This window comes from Microplitis demolitor, chromosome 4, assembly GCF_026212275.2.
Source record: "Microplitis demolitor isolate Queensland-Clemson2020A chromosome 4, iyMicDemo2.1a, whole genome shotgun sequence".
In the NCBI taxonomy this organism is placed as follows: Eukaryota; Metazoa; Arthropoda; class Insecta; order Hymenoptera; family Braconidae; genus Microplitis; species Microplitis demolitor.
Window position 1 is genome coordinate 4,861,181 of NC_068548.1, and position 12,379 is coordinate 4,873,559.

General features: G+C 25.5%; 3 protein-coding genes across 4 annotated transcripts; all 3 read left to right on the forward strand.

Annotated features, from left to right (window-relative positions):
- The first annotated feature begins 762 nt into the window (after window positions 1-762).
- LOC103580924 (urea transporter 2) lies at window positions 763-3,508 on the forward strand. The gene is made up of 8 exons (XM_008562860.2): window positions 763-900; window positions 969-1,088; window positions 1,637-1,794; window positions 1,852-1,993; window positions 2,097-2,171; window positions 2,517-2,664; window positions 2,729-2,913; window positions 2,983-3,508. The coding sequence occupies exons 1-8, from the start codon at window positions 763-765 to the stop codon at window positions 3,160-3,162; spliced, it is 1,146 nt and encodes a 381-aa protein (XP_008561082.2). The 3' UTR covers window positions 3,163-3,508.
- Window positions 3,509-4,772: 1,264 nt separating this feature from the next.
- LOC103580923 (trypsin alpha) lies at window positions 4,773-8,178 on the forward strand. Its single transcript, XM_008562858.2, has 2 exons — window positions 4,773-4,882; window positions 7,330-8,178. Exons 1-2 carry the CDS (start codon window positions 4,837-4,839, stop codon window positions 8,097-8,099), a joined length of 816 nt encoding a protein of 271 aa, XP_008561080.1. The 5' UTR covers window positions 4,773-4,836; the 3' UTR covers window positions 8,100-8,178.
- Window positions 8,179-10,120: 1,942 nt separating this feature from the next.
- LOC103580922 (trypsin 3A1) lies at window positions 10,121-11,998 on the forward strand. Of its 2 annotated transcripts, none has more exons than XM_008562857.3 (2): window positions 10,121-10,542; window positions 11,140-11,998. In XM_008562857.3, the coding sequence occupies exons 1-2, from the start codon at window positions 10,497-10,499 to the stop codon at window positions 11,904-11,906; spliced, it is 813 nt and encodes a 270-aa protein (XP_008561079.1). In that variant the 5' UTR covers window positions 10,121-10,496; the 3' UTR covers window positions 11,907-11,998. The 2 variants fall into 2 exon arrangements, with proteins under 2 accessions (XP_008561079.1, XP_008561077.1); XM_008562855.2 differs by having other exon boundaries at window positions 10,128-10,542; window positions 11,137-11,997.
- Window positions 11,999-12,379: the final 381 nt, after the last annotated feature.

The window sequence follows — 12,379 nt, forward strand, 5'->3', positions numbered from 1 at the left end:
TGTCGATGTGGGTATTCTTTTAACGCAGAATTTGATACTGAATAAAAATATCAACTTAAGGATTTTAATAATCAGTTCACTCTCTATCAAAAACAGAAAATCGTCTCCATGTTTATTCATTATAAATCTGAACTCTTTTCTATAATTAATAATAAAATAAACTAAAAAAAAATAATGAGCTTAATTTAATTATCTCTAAAAAAATTGTATGTTTTTTTTATCAATAAAAAATTAGTTGCACCATTTATCTGCTGATAAAAAATTAATTTCCATAAAACCAATTAATTAATTTATTTTTATTTCTATAAAGTAAATTATCTTGAATTATTAATAAAATTAATTAGTAATTGCAGCTGATTATTTTTGCGTTTATTATTTTTGTACAAAAAAATATCAGCCAATTAATTAGTTAATAATAGATTAAGATTATCAATTATTATCGATAATTATGTCATGGTGTTATGAAATAAACATATGTATGTATCGATAATTGTTTTGTGGACTACATTGAAAGTGATAATACATAAATTATCAAATGTAAATTATTTAAAAAGTTCTACGTAGTCTCTTTGCTCTAAATCATTGCGTAGACGTCGGTTGACTTGTTACAAGCCAACGTGGACGAATAAAATTTTTTTTTTAAAGAAATATTTTTTTTCATAAATTTTTAATAATGACTTTTTATAAAAATTATTACGATTGAATACATTTTATTAAGTGGTGATTTTTTGAATAATAAATTTTGAAATTTTTTCTTATAAAATGGAAGAAAAAAATACTACTGTTGTGTGCATGGGTGATTTTTTTTTATTACGAGAAAAAATAGTGAAGAATAAAAACAATTCGATATTTTGGTTTACTTTTGGAATCATCGATTCTCTGTTACGTGGAATTGGTCAAGTAATTATTTAAAATTTTTTTTTTTTAATAAAAAAAAAATATTTAATGAAAAATAAATTTATTTTAAGGTAATATTTGCCAACAATCCATTGAGTGGGTTATTAATATTACTGGCACTACTATTTTCATCACCGTTAGTCATATGTACCGGTTTACTAACAGGATTTTTAGGACTCACTGTATCTATGGTAATTAAAAATTCATTTTTTTTTTTTTAATAAAAGCATAAAATAATATTTTTAGTTGTGTCAATTGATAGGAAATCAGATGCCCTTTGAAACGAGTACCAACAAGCCATGTTTATTTTTTTAATTCTAAAATTTATATATATGGTTTAATATATAAACTTATAAATATCACTATATACATACTTTTGAACGGTTACAACCTATGGGTTGTTGGTATTCATTTGAAAGGATTTTCAATTTTCTATTCATTAATCTAAAAAAAAATTTTTTTTTTTTTTCAATTTTTAATTTAATTAATTTTCAAAAAAAAATTAAAAAAAATTTTTTTTTTTATTTTGATAAAAAATAAAAAATCATTTCAAATGAGTACCAACAAGCTATACTTATCTTAATTAGTCTAAAAAAAAGGCATATATTTATTTGCTTGTTAATTATAGTATATGTAAATTTTATTATTTATTAAAAATAAATATGTCATGTTGGTACTCGTTTGAAAGGTCATCAAATTCTTTATAAATTTACATGTTCGAAATTTTTGAAAAAAATAGTTAATACAAGAACCATTACAAAATATCGAAAATGGTCTGACCGTTTACAATCCAGTACTTGTTGGCTGTATAACATATTCATTATTTTCAAATAATTATAATAATGGAAATTGGGATTCATTTTCAGTCCTTTTGACATTTATCGCAACTATTTTAAGGTACGAAAATAAATTATTTTATTTTTAAATGATATATATTAATTATTATATTTTTAGTGTTTACTTAACACGTTCATTAACGACTGATAATTTTCCTTGTGTCACTCTACCATTTAATCTCATCGAAATAATTTTATTTATTATTCTAATGATACAAGGCAATGACTCTAAAATTAATTTAATCGAAACAAATAATATAGTTAAGTATAAAAATAATCAAATTTTTAAATAAGAAACCTCTAGCTTTTTTTTTTTTAATTATTCAAATTATAATAAATTTTTTAGATAAAATTAATTTACAGGCAAACATGACTGATAATTTTATAAATCAAAATGCAAAGAGCAACGAAAATTCAACAAACTTGGATTGGGGAATGGTAATTAATTCTTAATCACTTAAAATCCTTTTTTCGTTATCAAAACTAAATTAAAAAAATTGAAAAAAAAAAAAATCTCTATCACCATTCGAAAGTACGGTAAATTTCCGTTACTTTGAGTACCCACAACCTTATAATCCGTGAACTTTGTATTTTTGAAAATATATGAGAAGAATTTCGAAAAATTTTTAATGTATGATTGTGGGTACTCTTTCTACGGGGAATTTTATGCTGAATCAGAAAATTTATATGCGAGTATTTAAAAGTTGATATGTTGGAGAAAAAATGAAAAAAAAAGGATTTAAAATTATTATTTTTAGTAATAATTATTTATTTGTATCTAAGGTATTTAGAGGAATGGTAGTAGCGTCATCACAAGCATATGGTGTTGATAATGTCCCAGCAGGCTCAATTATTTATTTAGCTGTGGTAATTTATTCACCAGTTACTGCTGTATTTTCATTTACCGGCGCAGCATTCGGTGCATTAATCGGTAATTATTTATAAATTGAATAAAAATAATATATTCATTTATTTAATAAGAAGTACTCTTTTAGCTTTAGGTCTAGGTATACCTTACAAGGAAATTTATTCCGGATTGTGGGGTTACAATAGTTTTTTAACAGGAGCTGCATTCGGAGGATTATTTATAACTTTTAATCAGCAGACTATACCATTGACTATTGCATCAATTTCCTTTACCGTAGCTGTGCAATATATTTTGCAACATACATTTTCTCAAGTAAAAAAATTTTTTTTCAAAAAAAAAAAAAAAAAAAAAAAAAAAAATTAATCCAAGTATTTTTTACAGTTTAATATTCCAATATTTACGATACCATTTGTAATAACATTTTTCATATTTTTGGGAGTTAGAAAATCTAATGGATTTTTTATAAAACCGGAAACTGTAACTTTTCCCGAAGAACAGAGGCAGCGATATTTGAATAGTCAAGTTCACGGTTCGAGTCCCGTCCAAAGTATTTCAGATTAAATTGAAAATAAAAAAAATTTTTTTTATTGTGTTGACAAAAAAATGAAAATTTTATTAAAAAAAAAAGTAGAGGCTAATTTTTAATTTAGAAAATTTAAATTGGACCTCATATATGACATAATAAAAATAGTAATTTTAAATTATCATTTAATTAAGGAAACAAACTTATGGTTTTAACCTCAGTATCATTCTTAAGGAAGTTTTATATCAATATGTATATCTTGTAATGTATATCAAATGTATATCTTAAAAATATTGTAAGTCTATATGATCATAATCTTGGACAGATTTAAGGCAAGAAATTTCCTTAAGATATCTTAAGCAAATCTGTTGCAATACTTGGCTAAGATACTTACGTAAGACCCATTAGCTCAGACTTGCTCAAGATACGTGCAGATGGCGACTCTTACTTTGTTACTTCCTGGTAGTAGGTGTCGGTAACCTTCTCACGGGTACAGTATCAAATAGAAGCAATGTACCTAACCTACTCTTACCGCGCATATGACTGTTGTAGCGGGACAACTACCTTAACATTGTTACAGTATTCATCTTGGTTAAAAATTGCTGCAGATTTACGTAAATCTTTAGATAGAATCTTAAGAAAAACGATGAAATCTGCAGAAATTATGCTTATGAAATCGATCTTCTTCAAATCTTCCGTAAGAAATTTGCTGAAGGACTTTCATCAATTAACTTGCTTAAGACAGTGTTACTAGGGAAGGCAGAAATTTGTGGTTATGATAAAAATTTAACTCATTTTATAAACTATCGACATCTAAGGAAAAAATTATTGCCGGACAAATCGATATATAGTCTTCATATAAATTTAGATTTAGTTTGTAAGACGAAGTAGGCATAGTTTTTTTTTTTTTTTTGTGCAAGTACTTCATTTTTTGCTTCCTTACGAATATACTAACATTTATTTTAGTATAAGACAAATTTGTGTTTTATAACATTATCTTTTGTATATTTTCTCTCACTTGGAAGTAAAAAAAAATTTCATATAAACATATATGAACATTTTTTTTTTTAAATATGTATTAAAAATTTGGATATAAATTTTGATATTCAGAAGACAATTCGAAGTTAAATAAGTACCCACAGCGATATATATAGTTAGATTTTGTTAAATTAAATATATCGATGTGAGTACTCGTTTCAATGAAAATTTTACGTTGGTTAACGACATTAACTTAATAATGGCCAAAAATTGATGACATAAATAAAAAATAAAAATTTTTCAACAATTAATCATTTTGTTAATCAAAAATTGTTGAAATTATTTTGAACGAATGTATTCAAAATTTTTATTGATTGTTTTTTTTTCTTTTTTTTTCTTATTTTACATGAGTTTCTTGCAACGTTTCAAAATTTTGCTTTTAGATAGACACTTATTTCGACATATATGATAAATATGAAACTGGGAATTTCAAGGCCATTAAATTAATTACCAAAGCTATTGAAAAATTTTTTAACTTAGTGAGTACGACTTTGATAGTTGTTTGTTCCGTGAACCAAAAAAATATCATTAAAAAGCAATAAAGCTTATTTTTTTAAGACACATATACATTTTTTTTATATTAATTTATTTCATTAACGTGTTTTATAGATTATCTATAAAAGGTAATGTATAATAGTGTTTTTTATACATTAAGTGAGTAAACTTTATTTACGATGAAGTTTAGACTCGCGCCTATTTTTTTACTTGCAATAACAACTGGTAAGTAGTTCAATTTTATTTCATTTTTTTAAATTAAAAAATAAAGCCACTAAATTGCAATTTTAGAGTCATTTGATAAATTCGAATTATTCGTAATTTTTCAATGATAAATTCAAAAAATTATAATTATTCGATTCAATTCGATACAAATAATTTGTAATTTCAAAATATTCGGTCACCCCGTTGTGCATATACATATATATAAACATATAGACACAAGGTATCGACATCTAGGGTGGGTAGTGGGGCAAAACGGAGCTTTTAAGAAAATAGTAAGTTTTCGGGGACTTAAATATGTTAAATCTGTTTTTTTTTATGATATTCAAAGTAAATAGAAAAAATTTTCAGCTGCCGTTAAAATAAAAAATTTTCATTTTTGCGGGCAAAATGGGGTACCCCCGAAAAAAGATGAAAAAAAAAATTTCTGGATATTAATTAAATTTGATTAAATTAAATTTTTTTGTAAGTAGTTTATATAAAGAAAAATTATATTTTACACAATTATTGGATACAAAGGAAGAAAAAATTTTTAATAGTTTTTATCATAAAACAAAAGTCACTTTCGATTTTTGAAAAAAATTAACTACCTACTTTAAATTGTTAATTTTTTATTTGTTAAATACAATTTATTATTAACTTCAAAATAAAAAATTTAAGTTAGTTTTAATTCCAAAGAAGATATTTTCAAAAAATCAATTATATGTTACTTAAAGTGATAGAGTAAAAAATTATTAAAAGTTAATTAAATTTTAAAAATTGTAAATATTTCAAAGTTGATTATTGAAATACATCTAAAGTAATTTGAGTTCTTATATTGTAAATTGATAAGAAAAAAAATCAAATTGATTTCATACTATTTTTTTACAATAACGAAATTTTTCAAAAACGATGAAAAAAAAAATTAAAATTAAATAATTCTCAATTATATTTGCAAAATTGACTTTGGAATGTTTAAAAAAAAATTTTAAAAACAAACTTTCATTATAAAATTTTGCGGGTACCCCGTTTTGTCCCCCTCTCCTCTATATCGCGTTACTAAAACCAAAAGGGCGTATCTCAAAATATACGCCCTTTTGGTTCTGCAGAACCAAAAGGGCGTATAAAATTTTTTTTTTTTGCTCCAATCAATGTAAAAACATTGAAAACATTAAAATCTATGGAAAAAACGAAAAAAAAAATTTTTTTGTTTTACGCCCTTTTGGTTTTAAGCAAAAATTTTTTTAAAGTCATAAGGGCGTATCCTATTTTTTCGGTTTATTATTAATTATAGGTCAGAGTAAGAAAAAAAATTGCAAGGGTAATAAGAATTATCACTCCACAACTTGATTTATCTGAACAAATATTTATTTGAATAAAAAACCAAATTTCTTTATTTAATTTTGATCGAATCTTAATTTGTCACAATTTTTTTAATTCAACAATTAATGTAAAAAATATGCATAATTCGGGAACGAAAAAATTCTAAATTTTATCAGTGCTGTGAAATTTAATTTAATCAAATTAAAAAAATGCACATTTAGATTGTTCAATTTTTCAAAGGTGCATTTTTTCATTTTTCAATCAAAGTTTCATTTTCTGTTTCCTGTTTTTTTTTTCTTTTTATTTTCAAAAATCAATTACCGTTGTTCTTGAGAATTGTTATGGCTCTAGAATACCAATATATCAAAGCAAGTTTAATGACCTAAATCATTTTTGTGCATCAGGCACCGTCCCACAAAAATATTATCAATATTATTAAAGATTAATTTTCAGCGATGGTAATAGTTTATAAATTTTTTTTATTATTGTCAAGTTATGTTCTAAAAAAAATTAAAAAAATTTTTTTCATACTCTTAGCTACAGATGATTCTGACGATGGAGATGGTATAGGACTAATACCCTGATGAATTTATTTTTTCTCTATTTTTTATTTGTTTTTTCACTTAAATAAATATTTGTTCATATAAATTAAATTGTGGAGTGATAATTTTTATTACGCTGGCAATTTTTTTTCTTACTCTTACCTATAATTTATAATAAATCGAAAAAACAGGATACGCCCTTATGATTTTAAAAAAATTTTTTCTTAAAACCAAAAAGGCGTAAAACAAAAAAAAAATTTCTTTCGTTTTTTCAATAGATTCTAATGTTGTCAACATTTTTACATTGATTGAAGCAAAAAAGTTTTTTTATACGCCCTTTTGGTTCTGCAGAACCAAAAGGGCGTATATTTTGAGATACGCCCTTATGGTTTTAGTAACGCGATATCTATTTAACGTTTGTTTCCCGAGCCTAAGGCAACTGCAGCAAACACTCGCATATTTAACGAATCAATTTCCCTAGACATCAATAAATTTTTGTAAAAAAAATTTCTTACACTTCGCAACAATTAACAGCTTCAATATTTAAGTTATAAAATAAATCAAATAATAAATTAAACGTTTATTAATTTCGAATAAAATCAACAGGTGTACTGGCGACAGATATAACAATAAATGAAGCGCCCTATCAAGTCAGTATTCAAATCCACGGCATCCATTACTGCAGCGGTGCAATAATCAGTATTAATTGGGTCATTACATCAGCGCAGTGTTTAAAAAATATTGTTTTGAATTTTCCATACTCAACGATACGAGCCGGGGCTACAAGTACTCAGCGCAATGGTTCTGTTCACAGAATTAATACTTATAAATTGCATGACTCATTTGAGCTTAGTAACGCAAACATACCATTGAATGATATTGGACTCATTAAAATCGCTGATTATTTTAATTTTGACAGTACACGTCAGCCAATTAGAATAATAAATCCTTACGATCCAACAGTACATGAATCATACAATGTTACTGGTTGGGATATAAATTATAATAATAATGATAATAATGATACTGATGTATCTGCTGGTTTGAAAAAACAACAATGGCTACAAATTGATAATTCCAAGTGCAGTGAATATTACTTTTTTTGGAATACAATCAAAGATAACATTGTCTGCGCAGTCAGTGAAGGGGATATCGGAAATACGTGCGCTATTGGCGACCTTGGTGACCCACTCATTATTGATGGATATCTTTTAGGTGTTAAATCATGGAAAATGAATTGTGATCTATATTCACATTCGCCGACTCTATTTACTAATGTCCTTTATTATTATGATTGGATTACATTACAAGTGGGGTATATCATGAATCTATTACAGGCAGCAAGTGAGGATTACACTACAGATATATACGAATGATATTTAAACATATATGTTATTGTTATATATTTATATATAACATATATCTAATTGGTTAAATAAATTTATTAACACCCAATCTTGAAAATTGTTTTATTTTCAAGTTTAGGCTAAAACATTAATTTTTTTTTTAAAACCATGTGTCCCATCTATTATTTTAATATTTAAAAAAAAACATTTTTTTATTATTAACAGTTTAAAGTTACATAAGTTTCCACAGCGATATATAGAAATGTAGATTTTGTCAAATTAAATATATCGATATGAGTACTCGTTTCACAAGAAATTTTACGTCGTTTAACGACATGAATAAAAAATTACAATTTTTAATTATTTTAAATAATAACCTATTACTTTTGACTCAATCACATACATTATATTATTTATTCGCTCTTTTGACTAGACTAAGATATACATCGATTTTCTGCAACGTTTCGAAATTTGGCTTCTACATAGACACTGTCGAAATAGGAGATAAATATAACACGGATAATTCCTAGGCAATTAAATTGATTACTTAAGCTATTAAATGTTTTTTTACTTTATGAGTTTGATCTTGATAGTTGTTTGTTCCGTAAACCAAAAAAATATCATTAAAAAGCAATAAAGCTTATTTTTTTAAAACGCCCATATATTTTTTTAAATAAATTTATTTCATCAACGTGTTTAATAGATGATCTATAAAAGGTAGTGTACAGTGGTATTTTTTATACATTGAGTGAATAAAATTTGTTCATGATGAAGTTTAAACTTGCGCCTATTCTTTTGCTTGCGATAACAACTAAGAAGTTTAATTTTATTTCATTTTTTTAAATTAAAAAATAAAGCCACTAAATTGCAATTTTACAGTAGTTCAATAAATTCGAATTATTTGTAATTTTTCGATGATTAATTCAAAGAATTAGAATTATTCGATTTAATTCGATACAAATAATTCGAAATTTTAAAACATTCAGTCACCACCATTATATATATATATATATATATATATATATATATGTAATTGGTTAAATTTATCAACACCCAATTTTGACATTTTTTTTATTTTTATGTTTAGACTAATAAATTATTTTTTTTTAAGCTAGTTCCATATTGCACAACTTAAGCGCGAAAGCGCCGAAGATGCTTTGTGAACAGTTATTTTTTTTGACTATTTTAGTCAGACAAAAATATATCTACACTCTTTTAATTACACCAAAAAAGGTCAAATTGTATACTAGCATATAGAGAATTTATTTAGGAACAATTTGAATCTAATATTAAGTCGATTCGTTATTTTATTAGTTTTAAATAAATTATTTTAACTCAAGAAACCAGTGCTGTCAGATGTACCGTATGAAACTTCGTAAACACGATAACTCTCGATAGACACAATTAATCCGCCTAACTTTTTTTTTATTATCTTTGTATTTTTTATCACAAGAACTCTATGAAAAATCATTATCTAAATCTTTTAAGTTTAATTGTAATTAATTAAAAACGTAAAACTGATTATTAACGAAAAATTAAGCTGCAATTTTTATTTTTACTGTTATTATTTTTTTTATTTTTTCTCTACATCAACTACTGGCGGCAGCACTAGCGTAACAGTATAGGTTTGAAAAAAAGAGCGACATCTAAGACAAAAATGCGGGATATTTAAAAAAAATGTTAATAAAAAAATATTAAACTGAAAATAAGAAATAAAAAAATCAAATTGATAATTTATAAGTTGAATAAAATTTCATAGTTAAAAAAAAAAAAATTAATATTATTAAATAAAAGTAATGATTAAAAATAAAATGAGCGATTGAGGAGTGCGCTTTCGGATTTTTCAACATTTTTTTTTTTAATTAAAAAAAAAATTTTTTCTTCATACTACCCGAGTCGGGGAAAACAAACTTTTCTCCAATAAAATGGGAAATAAAAAATTTTTACTGCAACCAATTAATTTAAAGTTTTCATTAAAATTATTAATTAAAAGAAAAAATTTTTTTTTTTACTACTAGGACTTAAAAATTCATTTTAGTTCTTTAATATATAAGTGAAGTAAAAAATTTTAATAAAAGAATAAAGTCTTTGTAAAGTCGTTTATGTTTCCGCAATTCGTGGGCGTAAAATTTAATTACTGGGCTTAAAATTATAAATAAAAATATTAAAAACTTCCTGGGATGGAATAAAGATATCAGCTGCAGTACTTTGATATCACTGTTATGTTGAATCATATCAAGGTGATATTAAATTTAATGGGGTGAAATGTCAAACTTAAATTTCAATGGGAATTTAAATTGAATAAACTATTCATTCTTATTTAAGTATGCATAAGTAAATAAAATCCACAATTATCAAATTGGGGTATAAGAAGGAGATGGTCGGTGAAAAAATGATCATAAGTCTTTGAGTAAAAGTAGCCTGAAGATGCTGAAATTACTGATCGTCTTTACTCTCTTTGCCATTACAACAGGTAACTTGATTTATGTCACTATTTTTTAGTTGTGCAGTCAATTTCAAAAACAAGACTCATAAAAATGAATTGCAAAATTATAAATTTTTTTTTTTTTTTTCATTTTTTTTACTGGAATCAATAGGGAAATATATGCTCTTTCAAATGAATACTCACAACCTACACTTATTTTTACTATCGTTTATATATATATACATATATCTTTATTTATATATATGTATATCTTTTAAAAAAATAAGAATAAGTATGCCGTGTTTGTACTCGTTTAAAAGGGCATGTAATTGTCTACTAATTTTCAAGATTAAAAAAAATTTCCAAAAATTTTTTTTGAAAAATTTTTTTTTTTATAAGAATTGATACCAAATTTCATGCTCTTTTAAATGAATACCCACAATCCATACTTATTTCAGTCATATATATTTTTATTCACAAATGTGGATAAATATAGACATATATATTTTATTAAAATAAATATAAATATACCGTGTTTGTACTCATTTGAAAAAGCATAAAATTTTTTATTAATTTTCATTATTAAAAAATATTTTGGTCAATTTTTTATTTAATAATTTCTCATAAAAAAGTTTTTTTCAGCAGCTATACCGAGAGGTATATCATCTTATGACCGGCACCGTAATCACAGCAGTAACATTGAGGAAAAAAAAAATCCAACAATAAATGAAGTGTCTCATCATGTCAGTATTCAAATTCACGGCGTCCATTACTGCAGCGGCGCAATAATAAGTTACCGCTGGATCGTCACCTCAGCTCAGTGCATTGTCAATTTCCGCCCATGTCACCCCTTGATAACAATTCGCGCCGGTACTGAAAATCGTTACAACAACGGCTCTATTCACGCAGTCGATAATTATATTGTTCACCCAGAATTCAAATGTAACGGTTGTAAAATTCCAGTAAATGACATCGGGCTGATTAGTATTAAAGATACATTCACTTTTGACAACACGCGTAAGTTTATTAAGCTGCACAATAATAATCACCACAATGCAGTCGAAAATCAGAAAGTGAATGTCAGCGGATGGGATGACAATTTTGAAAAAATTGAATTGTCTGCTCATTTGAAGATGAAAAGTTGGTCGACTATAACAACAGCCCAGTGCAGAAATTATTATTTTTTCATTGATGAAGCTATTAATAATATGATTTGTGCGGTTAGTGATGATGAAAAAAATCCGTGTGTGGTTGGTGACCTGGGTAACCCCATGGTTGTAAATGGACGTCTAGTGGGTGTTAAATCGTATAGAATGGGTTGTCACAGTTTTCCTGGATCTCCCACCATCTATACTTCTATTAATAGTTATAAGAATTGGATTAAAAGTAATACTGGTGTTGATATTGACTAAATTTTTTTTATTACAAAAATAAATATATAATCTAATTATTACAAATTAATTTTCATATGTATGTGTATTCAGTGATGTATTAATAAAATTTTATCAATGGTGTAAAATTATTTAATTTATTAATTTAAGCATCTCAACATAATCTAATATGTTAATATATACCCTTCCTATTAATTCCTTTCATCTTTAAGGGAGACCTCTAGTGTGAAATTTTGAAAAAATCAATTTTTTTTTATTTCGATAGCCTATATCTTCGAAAAAAACATACTACAATTTCAAGTGCACATCTTAAATTGTTTTTTTGAGTTAGGGGAGACCGGGGTACTTCGACCCTCTGGGTCACGGCGGCTCCCCTCAAAAATTTGGCAAAAATTTTTTTTTCATTTTCGGTCAAATCATGTTATCTCTGATGTTTTAAAGATATTTTAGACTGATCCGCGATATCTGGGGCATAATGGACCACCTGAAAAAAA